The sequence below is a fragment of the Salarias fasciatus genome, chromosome 3 (assembly GCF_902148845.1).
Source record: "Salarias fasciatus chromosome 3, fSalaFa1.1, whole genome shotgun sequence".
NCBI lineage: Eukaryota > Metazoa > Chordata > Actinopteri > Blenniiformes > Blenniidae > Salarias > Salarias fasciatus.
In genome coordinates, this window is record NC_043747.1 from 8,109,535 (window position 1) to 8,123,269 (window position 13,735).

The 13,735-nt window shown below is 46.7% G+C and overlaps 1 protein-coding gene across 1 annotated transcript; it reads left to right on the forward strand.

The window, feature by feature from the left end:
• Nucleotides 1-1,411: 1,411 nt before the first annotated feature.
• hgfac (HGF activator) lies at nt 1,412-13,733 on the forward strand. Its single transcript, XM_030086846.1, has 14 exons — nt 1,412-1,657; nt 1,749-1,812; nt 2,873-2,966; nt 4,431-4,504; nt 4,604-4,717; nt 5,917-6,048; nt 7,559-7,669; nt 7,850-8,024; nt 9,134-9,231; nt 10,166-10,427; nt 10,782-10,921; nt 11,258-11,398; nt 11,495-11,637; nt 13,025-13,733. Exons 1-14 carry the CDS (start codon nt 1,607-1,609, stop codon nt 13,196-13,198), a joined length of 1,773 nt encoding a protein of 590 aa, XP_029942706.1. The 5' UTR covers nt 1,412-1,606; the 3' UTR covers nt 13,199-13,733.
• Nucleotides 13,734-13,735: the final 2 nt, after the last annotated feature.

Genomic DNA, 13,735 nt, shown 5'->3' on the forward strand with positions numbered 1-13,735 from the left:
TCTTCCTTTTTAATGTCCCATATTTTTAATTCTGAATATTCTCACTTGTCAATAATTACCGGCCTCAGTTCAGCGGTTTCCCATCATGCAGTTGTGGAGTGTGGAAGTGCCGTAGCGTTGTATTTTTAGCCGCGCATCTGGAAAGCCATTATTACAGCTGGTGGAAATTAGAGGTTGGATCGCAGGTCTGGAGCGTTGGTCTTGATGCAGCATGTCACTGCTGGAATGCTGACAGTTCCCGGGCCTCTCCGGGCGCTGCGGCGCCACGCCTGAGACCGTGATCAACCTCTGGCACAATGCATGCTGGGTGGACACACCTGGATTACGCAGACGCGTTTTGAAACCATTAAGGTGTGAAACTGGAGACCACACGGGTTACAAAAGCAGTCGCGACGTCGGGTTTTCAGGTGAAAAGGGAACATCGTTTTCCTCCCACGGTCCAAAAACCTGCATGTGAGGTTACCTGCTGACCTGGGATCAGCCACAGTCTCTTTGTGTCAGTGACTGGAGCACTAATAGTTTATTCTGCACAGAGTATGACATAATTATAGATAAAGTTGATGCTATCAGGTTTAATAAAGTGATAAAGAAAGTTGCACAGACCAGTGTACTACGTAGGCTTGGTTCAGAAAAGCATTATGATGTTGATTTTATTGCTCATTACCTGTGAAAATCGGAATTTCTACTTGTAAAAACATGATTATGTCTTTATTTAATATCTAAACTGGAAAAAGGGACTATTATTATTATTGAAGAATATTTTGATACTTTATATCTATATGATCAAATCTCTTTCAAAAGGACAGAGAAAAGACCAGAATCTCGTGTTTTTCATCATTTTGATAAAAAAAAACGCAAATAATGCTTCAAACACTGCCTACATATGGAGTACAGCTGTCAAATAATATCTTCTATTGCCAAAGACACATAAAATATGGCTGACTCGCTGTATTCAAAGACTTAATTCAATGTTCCTTTCTCAGTTTAGAAGGAAAAATCATCCACAAGTCCTCAAATACGAAGTTCATCCAATAAATAGTCAAAATGTTCAATTCCAACTCTTTAATAAACAAACTAATGGTGTAAAATGTGACCCAATCACAGCCTTTGACAGCAGCCTGCTGCATCCATCTGTGAAGGTCTGGGCACTGTCACGTGATCAAATCGGAGAACTTTCCTGCTTTGAAATGTAAGCAGTGCTTCTAAACAATCCATTCACAGCAAAAACTATGAACTAGACTAACTTTCCTTCTCAACCTGGACCTTGAGTCCCTCCTTGCATGAAGCTATTTTTAGTAACAGATCTTACATGCATGCTGAACTTTACCCTGGAAAGTTTCTCCTCCTCCTCCTCCTCCTCCTCCTCCTCCGGGATGAAGGTGAGGGGAGCCCCGGGCTGGATGGATGTGGGACGAAGCCTCCGAGTTAGACGCGCACGAGCCTCATGACGCATCGGCCCCGAGCCGCGAGCGGCAGGACAACACTTGTTGCAGGGTTTCCCGCGTTTCCGATGACCAAAAGCGGACCGCGCGCCGTGAAAGTGACAGATATAACGTGACGGGACGCCGCTCCGCGCGAGAACCGGGGGAAACCACGCTCCGTCAGGATGACGCTCCTCGCGCTTCTGCTCCTGCCGTGCGTTTTCACTGCAGGCACGGTGAGTCGACTGCTACCCATCCCCTTTTTTTTCTTCTTCTCCCGTGCGCGAGATAAAACTCCTGAAGGAAGTTTTTCTCGCTTTATTCCAGCGCGCGTCATTACGCACGACTGAGGCGCCGACCACCGAGGACCCGCACGCGGACAGCCGGAAAGGTGTGTTTTAAGCGTCATGTCTGCGTTTGGAGCTGGTTTAGGACAGCTTTAGGGGGGTTTGTTTAAACTATAGCGGCTGTGGAGGGAGTCTGGATGCGCACTGAGCCGATTCCACTCTGCGCTTGTTTGGTTTCCCTTCAGGTGAGGAAGCGTTTTGTCCTCCTGCTGCACTTATTCTTCTTTCCAGCTGATAAACAAGTCCAGGCCTCATGAAAACATCTTCCAGCACAAACTCATCCAAACTCTCCGCTGTCATTGATCATATCTTCTACTTTACTCAGCTGGAAATGATCCCAGCATCTTCCAGACTGTAAATATTCACATTTTGATTAAAGACTCTTTACTGAAGTCTACTCAGCTTTTATGTCAACTTGTGACAATTTAGTTTTTTTGCACTTTAAGGTCAAATAAGAAAAAGAAAAAAGAAGTTAGAGCAGATCATCGTTTCCCTGCTTTTAATTTGAATAAACTCACTATTTTATTGCAGCTTGCACCAGATAATCTTATTTAAATTAATCTAGTGCTCATTAATTCATTAATGCAGTGTTTTCCTTAAATGCAGTTTTAAACTTGAATCAAAAACCAAAAGTTACCACAAAGCATCACTTTCAGATTGAGTGAGCTCTTCTTATATAAAGCAATGCTTACTTAAAATAATCAACTTTCCTGATTTATCCTAATAAATCTACAGAATCTTAAAATATTATGGAAACTTGCCTCCAAAAATGAGGTAAAGTCAATTTGTTATATTTTACAGTGTATTTCAGCTGTATGACTCTGCTTCAGCCAGAAGTGTCCAAACTATGGCCCGTGGTCCAAACATGTCCGAATACATCAGACCTCTGGGTTTTAACATCAGATTGAGCTGCTGTGATAATAACTTCGGTCTTTGCATATTTTCTGCATGTGGCTTTCATAAAAACTTTGGACAAGCCTGAATGAAGTGGTAAAAGGTCTAAAGTGTGTTTAGATTCCTGGAGGAAGCTCAGTGAGGATGAGTGAAATGTTGACCGCCCCGTCTGATATCTGACCTTCCCTCCTCTCCCGCTCCTCCTGCCAGTCGTGACCACGACGGGCCGAGAGTGTGTGTTCCCGTTCCGCCAGGGCGGGCGGATTCATCACCACTGCATCAGCGTCCTGTCCTCGCGGCCCTGGTGAGTCCTCCGGGCCGGCTCGCCTCCTTCAGCGGGTTCGATTACGCAAACACGATCACTGATGTGCGTGATAAAGGCAGGAGAAGTGTTGACACACTCGGAGATCACACTCCGCCTCGACGTCACTCACATCTTACATCATGTGCTTTTGGCGTAATCTTCCAAAAATAATAAGAGACGAAGAGAAGCGGAGTTTTTTTCCACCGCATGAGGGATTTGTTGAAGGGAGGATGATTGGGGTTTTTCATTCATTCATCAGAGCCTTCTAACACGGACTTTAATGAGGAAACCAGCTGAAAAGATTTAACATCCCTTTGATCCCATTACTGTCTTATGTTATGTTTTAGGGCTGAACGATATATTGCATTTGCAATATTATCGCAATATAATCGAACGCAAAACTGATACTTAAACCTGGAGGAACAACATGGTGGCACTGAGGAATTGCTTTCGTTTTCCTGAAGATGTGAACGGCGCTCAGTTTGAATTAGTTCATATAGAAAGTGGACTATCCAACACTGAACCCTTCTAACTTGTTCCAGCTTATTATAATAATCACATATTTAATCGCAATTGCAATATTGGGGGGAAAATATCGCAGTTTAGTATTTTCCACATATCGTTCAGCCCTATTATGTTTCTAAAGATGATGTGTAGAAACTGCTGGATCTGCTTTGCATCAAGCCCTCAGGCTGTGTGAACATCTGCCGCCGTAAAACCATCACACTGCTTGATCTCCTTTTCATTATTTTGAAAAAAAAAAAAAAAAAAAAACAAGACTTGCTGAAGGGCTTTCTGTTCATGACGTCAGGAAGGGTGGAAGCCAGCAAGTTGTAGCAACGCACACGGCAATTATATATGGGCCAACCGCGCCGGTCCACCTACACCTACACCTACACCGCCGAGATCCAGAGGCTGGTCGACAGAGGCTGAAGCGGGGGTGATGGGGGAAGGATGTCAGCTGTCTGAAACCCTGCTAACCTGTGTGTTTATTTAAAGCACAACTGGCTTTTTCACCCTTTTCCTGGAGAATTGGCGTGTTTACTTAGTGCAGCTGCTGGTTAATGATAGAGGCCGTGTTGCAGTTTGTTCAAGACTTTGACCCAGAATTGTCTTTGGTAACATTTCTTTGAGCAAAACAAAATATTTGGTATATTGCCATTTTGAAAAAATACATTAAGATTTGAATTTTGGACGCAAATTGGGGTGAAAGTGCGTCAAAAAATTAAATTAAAAGATAAATTTACCAAGAAAACGAGCATAAAACAGGATAAAATGAGCAAAATATAATGATAAATGAACAGTAAATCAGCCACAGATCGTATTTTCTGTCTCTTCCTCGGATCGACGTTTCTCTCTGGATTTCTCTGCAGCAGCTTGAGCGCGGCTGAATCCTCCCACGGTTTCGTTCCATCTCTTCACGTCCGTATTTTCAGCCGAGCGGCCTCTGCTTCTCGTCCTCAGGTGCTCTCTCACGCACAACTTCGACCGGGACAGGAAGTGGGGCTTCTGCGTGCCGGAGAGGAGGCGGACAGACGGTCGGTGCTGCCTTCCTCCTCCTCCTCCTCCTCCTCCTCCTCTGTAGTGGTTTTTTTTTTTTTTTTAGTCAGTCGTTGACTTTGCTGCGTTGCCGACAGATCCGTGCCGGGTGAATCCGTGTGAGAACGGCGGCACGTGCAAGCCGATCCCCAACAGCCGCTCCTTCCAGTGCGTCTGTCCAGAGAGCTTCGGCGGCCGGCGGTGCCAGAACCGTGAGTGTTTCATTTTAAGGTTTCATGCAGTTTATCCTCCATCGATCCATCCAAGTTTAGAGAGTGGACGACAAATCTTCATTCCACTTAGTTAAATGTCGAGGAAACGGTTTAAGATCCAACTTTCCCGCCAAAAAAACCCACAAAACGCAATGAGGAACAGTTCAGCCAAGGGGCTAAAAGCAGGGAAACTAACTTTATGGGTCAGGGTCGTTGCCATGACAACGAGGCACAAAATCAGGAGAAGAAACCAGAAGTCAGAGTGACGAGAGGAAAGTGGTCAAACTCGAGAAAGAGAACGAAGTAACACAATCCAGCATGCAGAACAAAACGTACTGATGAGGGAAAGCATGATGAGGATTGAATCTGACACTGAGAAACGGGGAAACGAAGATTTAGTTCAGGGGTCTAATTCAGTTCAGATCCATCTTCAGTGGGACGGACAAGTGGAACAGTGACGGAATAACCTTTAAATTTAAACCAGGGGTGTCAAACTTAAGGCCCGTTGTCCAAAACCGGCCCTCAAGAGGCTCCAGACCCGTAATAATTGATTGTTTTTTGTCATTTTCATCTCATGCATGACAGGATATTATGGCAATATTTTCCTCTCGACTGTACTTTCACTACAAAAGCATAAAATCCCAAATAAACTCAGAACCCTTTAATTCATGCACCAGTTTACCAACACCAACAGGCTGATTTTCTGCATAATGAAGACACTTTCACTCTTTTTCATCTTCCTCACACTCTTTGAAAATCACCCACGTATGAAATGAACCGATGAATACGCAGAAAAACTTGGGTTAAATGAAGCTTTGCTAAAATCTAAACAGACTGTAAGCCTGATTTTTATGGCTAGAAAATGTAGATATATGTGCAAAACTGAATAGAGCGAGTTGTAATAAAAGTAAATACTCAATTAAACCGAGATAACTGGAAGCTTATTCAGTCACATGTGTGGAAAAACATCCTAAAGTAATAACTGCGCATTAAAATACTGTCGCGTTGGGTGCAGGTTTAAACACAGTAAAGGGATTGCTGTACATTTCTGTGCAGATTTTTGAGTCACGGCGTCAGTCAGGAGAGTGTAAACAAGCTCACTGAAGGGGCGAAGTGGGAAACGTGAAAACAAGTTTCCTCTCCGCTCCGCCGAGCGTCTCGGCCCGCTCTCACGTTACGGACCTTTTCATGTGCCGCAGAGAGGTGCTATGAAACCCTACACCTGCGCCACTACGACCCCGGAGAGTCCTGGGGACGCATCCACCTGCGGAACGTGGAGCAGTGCGCGTGCGTGGCGGGGGAGGCGGCGTGCGAGCGAGTCCGATACACAGGTGAGACCCGCTTCAGAAAGCATCGGTATCGGCTCTCCTCCCTCCAGAATCGCCTCCTGGCGGGGGATGAGAGAGGCGGCGCCGCCTCTGATCTCAGCTCCATAGTTACCTGAGTAACTTTACCGTGGAAGAAAAGACAGATTACATGACTCACCGTGACTCAACGAGGGGCGTTTTTAAGACACACCCCGAGTGTCCATACGCTGCTTTCATCTCCGCGATGGGGGGGCGTTCGGCTGTCTGCACTGAAACTCTCCTATTTGCCATGGGAGAAAGGAACTATAAAGTAAATATCGATTATTTCCTGCGAGTGCAGATGTGTTCCTATAGAATCACATTAACAGGGGTTTTTGCATTTGCGTTGATTGTTGGTCCCTCGCTCTGTTTACCTTTGGGTGCTTGACGTGTTGCAGTGCTCCTTTTCTGCCGTTTTCCTCCCAGTGCTAATGTAAGCAGAGAGACTCAACCAAAACAGTGCGATCCCGACACTTAAAAATTGAGCCGAGAGATACGGAGGTGAGGAAGTCCGGCGGGGAGATGGGAGCTTCTCCAGAGAGGGGCGCCAGGTCTGATGGAGGAGAGAAAAAACTGTCATAAAAGCAGTCAGATATTGAACGGACTCTCTGGTATCGTCCCCAGCCGCATGTTCCACAGATCCATCAGAAATAAGAGTTTCCCAGCAGAGCTGGAAATGCTGCTGGCAGGGTTTTCTATGTATCCTACACATCCTGGATGCATAAATCACTCCTGATTAGCTCCAAATCTAGAAGCATAAGGTCAATGAATTTAATTTTCCTCTTTATTTCAGGAAGTTTAACAAGTGAAGGTTTGGTTTTAAAGGAATACTCCGAAGATTTTGGAACCACGCCCTATCCCTATCATTGACAAAGTGAGATAAGCTCATAAATACCTTTTTTGTGTCTGTGCGTCCAGTGGCTGGCTCCCAGCTGTTAGCATCATAGTTAGCTTAGCGCAATTGCTGGAGGTGAAGAGGAGACAGAGCCGGACTGACGAAAATGGACAAAATACTCCTTCCAGTGGTCCAGGGGATCCACAAGCATTGTGCTCCGCGGAAGGATATACCGGAGCACAGCAGTAGAAGCCGTAGACTCAGCCGCTGTGCGCCGGTATATCCTTCCGCACTATGCTTGTGCAGGTCCGTGTGTATCAAAACGGATTGAAAAGAAAACACGTCTTTTAAAATGTTTTATAACCATTCGGATTTACTTCACGTGCTAATACGCCGTCCCCTGGACCACTGGAAGGAGTATTTTGTCCACTTTCGTCAGTCCGGCTCTGTCTCCTATTCACTTCCAGCAATTGAGCTAAGCTAACTACGATGCTAACAGCTGGGATCCAGCCGCTGGACGCAAAGACACAAAAAAGGTATTTATGAGCTTATCTCATTTTGTCAATGATAGGGAAAGGGCATGGGTCCAAAATCTTTGGAGAATTCCTTTAAGGAATTAACTGCTCATACTGGACTGTGTCTGTCCTCTCCTGTCCTCAGTGTGCCGTAAAAACCCCTGCAGGAACGAAGGAGCGTGCCGGCTGATCACCTCCACCGGGAAGGAAGTGTGTCACTGTAGGGGAGGCTACGGCGGCCCGCGCTGCAACCTGGGTGAGCCGCAGCAGGAATGTGGACTCGTGCGTGGAAAGTGCATGTCTATGCAGTTCTAGCTGATTACCGAAGAGAAAGGAGGGGAGGCGATGCGTCATCGGCACGCCGGCATTTCTTGATTGTATCGTGTGGAAACAAGAAACAGTTTGCATGTGTGTGTATTTGTGTGTGTGTGTGCAGAGCCAGAGGCGGAGTGCTATAACAGCAGGGGGGCGGGCTACAGAGGGGTGGTGGACACCACGGAGTCCGGCGCCCGCTGCCTGGCCTGGAACTCCGACCTGCTGTTTGACGAGCTCCATGTGGGCACGGTGGCCGACCCCGCGCTGAGAGGCCTGGGCGAGCACGCCTTCTGCAGGTGTGTGTGTCCTCAGATATCCTCCACACAGCTGCTGCGGCACATTGTGTGTCATGCATGATGATGGAAATTATGAAACACACCCAGCAGACCCCTGTCCTACGCAGCTTTTCATTACTTAATTGTCCTAAAAATGTGACTTTTGTGTAGTTTTATGACTTTTGGAGCATGTTTACAACAGTTTTTGCCCTGATTATAACTGACAAATTAACAAAAAAAAAAAAAAAATTTAATTGCTGCCAAACATAAGGCCCATGGGCAAAAACCACAGGTTTAGAAGTTTTGGACTCCCCTGAACTAAAAACTGTTTCAAAATAAGAGTTATGATCCTGATCAGTATCAAACCCATTTTCTAACCAAATGCCAGGAAAAAACTAATCAAATCAGAGCTGCTGAGAACCCGCTGTACCCTGCATTGCTCTACCACTAAGATTTATGCTGTTCTTTCTGTTACAAACATGACAGAATATCAGAAAACGAAAACGAAACTGTTAACAGTCGGCTCATCGCAAAAAGCCGAGACTTCCTAGAATTCTGTCTGTCAAGCTGCGAGATCCCAGTGGTTCTGAGAGCGTCCAGCGTCCAGCGGCATGCTGACTGCTTCCTGTCGGCGATTAGAAAACGACCCGGCGTTATCGCCGCCACACGCGCCCTCCGTCCATCTCTCTTCCTTTTCACACTCCCCACAACTGTTGCTGTTTCCATGGCGACCCTGCAGCCCACAGCGAGCGGTGTGTGTGTGTGTGTGTGTGTGTGTGTGTGTGTGTGTGTGTGTGTGTGTGTGTGTGTGTGTGTGTGTGTGTGTGTGTGTGTGTGTGTGTGTGTGTGTGTCCCAAAATGTCCCCAGCATCAGAGGAAAGCTGGGATTTGGAACTCTCACACACACACACACACACACACACACACACACACACACACACACTTTTATCTTCGCAGATTAAAAATCTCGACTCATTAATAAATAAATCATCTGCAAACAGTGAAGTTGTTCTAAAATATGATCCATTTCTCGTGTTTGCACTCTGTTTTGTGTGTGTGTGTGTGTGTGTGTGTGTGTGTGTGTGTGTGTGTGTGTGTGTGTGTGTGTGTGTGTGTGTGTGTGTGTGTAGGAACCCAGATGGGGACAGGAAGCCGTGGTGCTACACACTAAATGACAGCGCCATCTCCTGGGAGTACTGCGCCGTGCCGTCCTGCCTGATGCCTCAGTGTGAGTCCACGGTTCAGCTTCCGTTAGTCGGTTCTGCTGCTTCAGAACTCCTGTTTTTGTTTCCATAAACTGAAGCATTGCTCAAGCGTGGCCTTATACAAAGCTTCGGTGAATATTCAGAGCTTTCCGGCACCGCCAGCCTTGATTATTTGACAGTCGGAGACTCTTAAATGCCAGGTTTAATTAAAAAAATCAAGCAGTCGTGATACAAACGGGAGGCATTGGACCATGTTGACCCCCCCCCCCCAGACCCCCGAGACCCCGCCGCCTAACCTCTCCACTTCTTCCAGGGGGATTTCAACCAGCAGCCAGAGCTAGACATTTCAGAAGAGGTATTTAAAGCTAGTGGAGTAGAGGGAGTAGTGCCGGTGATTTAGCTCAGGGGTCTGCAACACGTGGCTCTGGTTATCAGCTTATTATATTTATACAGCAGAGTCATTTTCAGAAGGACGTTGAACTCTTAAAAAGGTACAAGTCAAATTGGGAAAAATTGCTAAAAACACAAGAAATGCTAAAATGGCTTCAGATGAATTGAGTTTCGAAAAGAAAAAAAATAAATAAAAAGGGGGAAAAATGTGGAAATGCTTAAAATATCAACAAAAAAATGCTGAAAAAGAAGAATAAAATTGCTAAAATCAGGTTAAAAGACGGCCACAATCTAATGAGATGTTCACCTTCCTGAATTATCTTTGAAACTTTATAAATTTTACACAAGATTTTTGTGTCAAAACTGTAAATGAATCTTTAACGGGCTGTTTTGGCCTCATTTTGAAGGCTAAATGTGTTCTGGAGCTGAAGGTAAGCCGGACTTGGTGGGAAGTGGGGAAGTTGCAGACCCCTGCTTTAGCTGCTCTGTAGAAAAACTCCAGTTTATTTTAGAAAAAAAAAAACACACACAAAGCTTTTAGATAACTACGGTTTTGATTTTCTCCAGCTTCTGCTCGGAGGTTTAACCCCCTGGACGTGCCTCCGGCGAGGAAGCCGAAGCCGCCCCGGCCCCGCCGAGGCCCGGCGTGTGGGACCAAGCACAAGAAGCGTCTGTCGGTGGCCCGGGCCCGCATCCTGGGCGGCAGCTCGGCGCTGCCGGGGACCCACCCCTGGATGGCGGCCATCTACATCGGGGCCTCCGACTTCTGCGGCGGCAGCCTGATCTCCTCCTGCTGGGTCGTCTCCGCGGCGCACTGCTTCTTCTCTAAGTAGGTGGCGCCGCTCCAGAACCCGCCGTCTTATCAACCCGGTGATCTCCTGTTTTTAAAGCGAATACCGCAATGACGGCAGCGAGCCCGGCCGGCTCGCCATCTGGCCGGCCTCTTTCTCTCCCGCCTGTCGTGTCTGTTTTCCTTCCCTCTCGTTTCCCATCAGCCACTGCTGCGGACGAAGCGAAGCGAACCGCTGCCAAGAGAAACGTTTGTGCCGAGGCGTTCAGGGACTCTCGCTCCCCGGGCGTTCCTCTGGACGCTCCAGACCGCTCGTATTGATGATGATGATGGCGGCGTGTGATTGACTGGAGGTGTGTGTGTGTGTGTGTGTGTGTGTGTGTGTGTCCACAGCCCTCTGAAGTCTCAGATCCGCGTGGTTCTGGGACAGCACCTCTTCAACGTCACCGACTCCAACAGCAGGACGTTCGGGGTGGAGGACTACGTCTTCCCCCGGCAGTTCTCCGTCTTCAACCCGACGCTGCACGACATCGGTAACACCACACACACACACACACACACACACACACACACACACACACACACACACACACACTCCCAACACACACATCATGTCATCAGTGACTCATAAACTATAAGACCTCCTGGCCTCATTCTGAAACACACACACACTCTCCTCACTGTGTGTGTGCACAGCTGTGCGTCACAAAGCAGCTGTGTGTGTCTCCGACGCCAAACACACACACACACACACACACACACACACTCACACGCTGACGCAGCGGAGCCTCGGAGTCTACCATTTGCCTCTGGGAGCCGGTTTCACGTGCTTGCGTGCGTGTGTGTGTGTGTGTGTGTTTGTGTTTCAGTGCTGATCAAGCTGAAGAAGCAGGACGGCCGCTGCGCCCGGCGGACCCAGTTCATCAGACCCATCTGCCTGCCCGACCAGAGCGCCCCCTTCCCCGACCACTACTGCTGCGCCATCAGCGGCTGGGGGCACCGCCATGAGAGTGAGCGCCGCCGCCGCCGCCGCTTTGGCGTTTACCTTCCCATCAGGAAGACCGTAGACACAGATCCGGGTTTCTCTGCTGTGTTTGATCTGCCAGAGGCGGAGCGGTACTCCAGCCTCCAGGAGGGCGGCGTGCGGCTGGTCAACCACGACGACTGCAGGAAGCCGCAGGTCTACGGAAACCACGTGACGGCCGACATGGTCTGCGCCGGCCTGAGAGGCTGCGTGGACGCATGTCAGGTACTGAAAACACTCCGTAGCGCCGTAAACGAGGAAAAAGTGGAAAGAAGAAGGACTATCGACAAAAATCAAACTGATCTGGAGCCGCAAAGCACATTGAGCCTTTAAAATTAGGCTAATCCAGCTCAGCAAGTTTCAGAAAAGTTTTGATGCACAAACAAAAACTACATCTTATGATGTATTTTTATGGTTTTTGCTTCGTGATAGAGGAACGTTTTCTGATATTTTGATGTATTCTTGTACCTGATTCGAACAGTTTCATTCCTCTGTTCAAGCATTTTTTTGTCAACAATTTTAAATTTTTGCGGTTTTAAAGGGATACTTCAACATTTTGGCAAATTGGCTCATTTAGCGCAATTCCTTAGTCATTTCGAACAGCATACTTACTTTTTTTGTGAGGGTGAGCTGTTGTTTATTCGGAGGCGAGTCGGGGAAGGTTTTCGGGACGGACACAATGGAGGTGAATGGTATTTTTGTTCCCCCTCGTTAAACTCATCAAATACACAATCCAACAACCCCAAAACACTTTGGTGGACTCGTTATAATCCGCACATTCACTACGCTGTGGAATATTAACGCAAAATTACCAGATTGAGTTGTTTATGCGAAGATTGCTAAGACGGAACTACTTACTAAACATGGCGTCTGGGCGTAGTGATTTCAAAAAAAAAAGTAGTTCCCAGTATTTGCTTCAGTGTCGTAACGCTACAATATTATTTGTTGGTGTTCCACAGCGTAGTGAATGTGCGGATTATAACGTGTCCACCAAAGTGTTTTGGGGTTGTTGGATTTTGTATTTGATGAGTTTGACGAGGGGAACCAAAATACCATCTACTTCCATTGTGTCCGTCCCGAAAACCTTCCCCGACTCACCTCTGGATAAACAACAGCTCGCCCTCACAAAAAAAGTAAGTCTGCTGTTTGAAATGACTAAGGAATTGCGCTAAATGGGCCAATTTGCCAAAATGTTGAAGTATCCCTTTAACCATTTTACCTCATTTCTTATAGTTTTGCTTACATTTTCTACCTTTAACAATTCCAAACATTCTGTTTTTTTAAGAAATTATAAAAATTTCCCCCATTCATGGTTTCCGCCTTATTTTTCGAAATTTTACTTTTACCTTTTTTTTTTAAAATCCCTTTTAGTGACACACCTTTTGTGAAGGTACTCAAATGTTTATTAACGTTCCGTGTTGTGAAGGCTTCATGGAGCTGCTGCAGAGCGACTGAAGAGCCACATGTGGCTCCAGAGCCGCAGCTTGAACACCCCTGCACTGATGGAACAGCACTTGAGCAGCGATTTAAACCCCCTCCTCTTCAATGAAATGTCACAGCAGGCTGTTTACTTTCAAGCGTGTGAGTCAGCAGTGTGTGTTTACGTCGGCAGGGTGACTCCGGCGGCCCGCTGGCCTGCGCCCGGGGAGACGTCAGCTTCCTGTACGGCATCGTCAGCTGGGGCGACGGCTGCGGACGCACCAACAAGCCCGGCGTCTACACCAAGGTGGCCAACTACATCGACTGGATCAACGCCAAGATCCGACGCAAACCCAAGGCGTCCTGAACGGACGGACGGGACGATTTCCTCCTCACAAGCTTTATGTTTTTCACTGTGAAAGTTTCCAGGACTGAGTAAACCGTCTGTGACTTGAGAACTCTTTTGTATTTGCAGCAGATTCGAGGAGCTTTCCAACGGGCTCAATGTGAAAAATATTGCTAAAAGTTCAGAAATATATTTGCACAGTTGCTTAAAATGTTTTATATTTAATTATTATATGAAGATATCTTCACACCATTTCAATAGATCACAATATATTTATGAGATTTTCCACCTAAATAGAAAGTGTTTAATTATATTATTTCATTTAGTTTCAGGACGAGGGAGTGTGTGCATAGCTGTGTTTCATCAGCGTGAGCAAGAATGAAGTCAAACCTTTGTTTACAGATCGTCACATCCGACTTGAAGTCAAACAAACCCTGGTTCAGCGTCCAGAGTTTGTCTGTTCATTCCTTCATCTTCCGTTTTTTTATCGGTGAAGTTAACTCAAAGGGTTCGTGTGAATTTCAGGTTTCTTTTTCTACAGGACAGAACAGGAACGGC

Excerpts from the sequence above, each read along its gene's own strand:
- hgfac (XM_030086846.1), top strand. The coding sequence starts at position 1,607 with ATGACGCTCCTCGCGCTTCTGCTCCTGCCGTGCGTTTTCACTGCAGGC. Across the intron at positions 7,670-7,849 it reads CGGCCCGCGCTGCAACCTGG|AGCCAGAGGCGGAGTGCTAT; the intron begins GTGAGCCGCAGC and ends GTGTGTGTGCAG. Across the intron at positions 9,232-10,165 it reads GTCCTGCCTGATGCCTCAGT|CTTCTGCTCGGAGGTTTAAC; the intron begins GTGAGTCCACGG and ends GATTTTCTCCAG.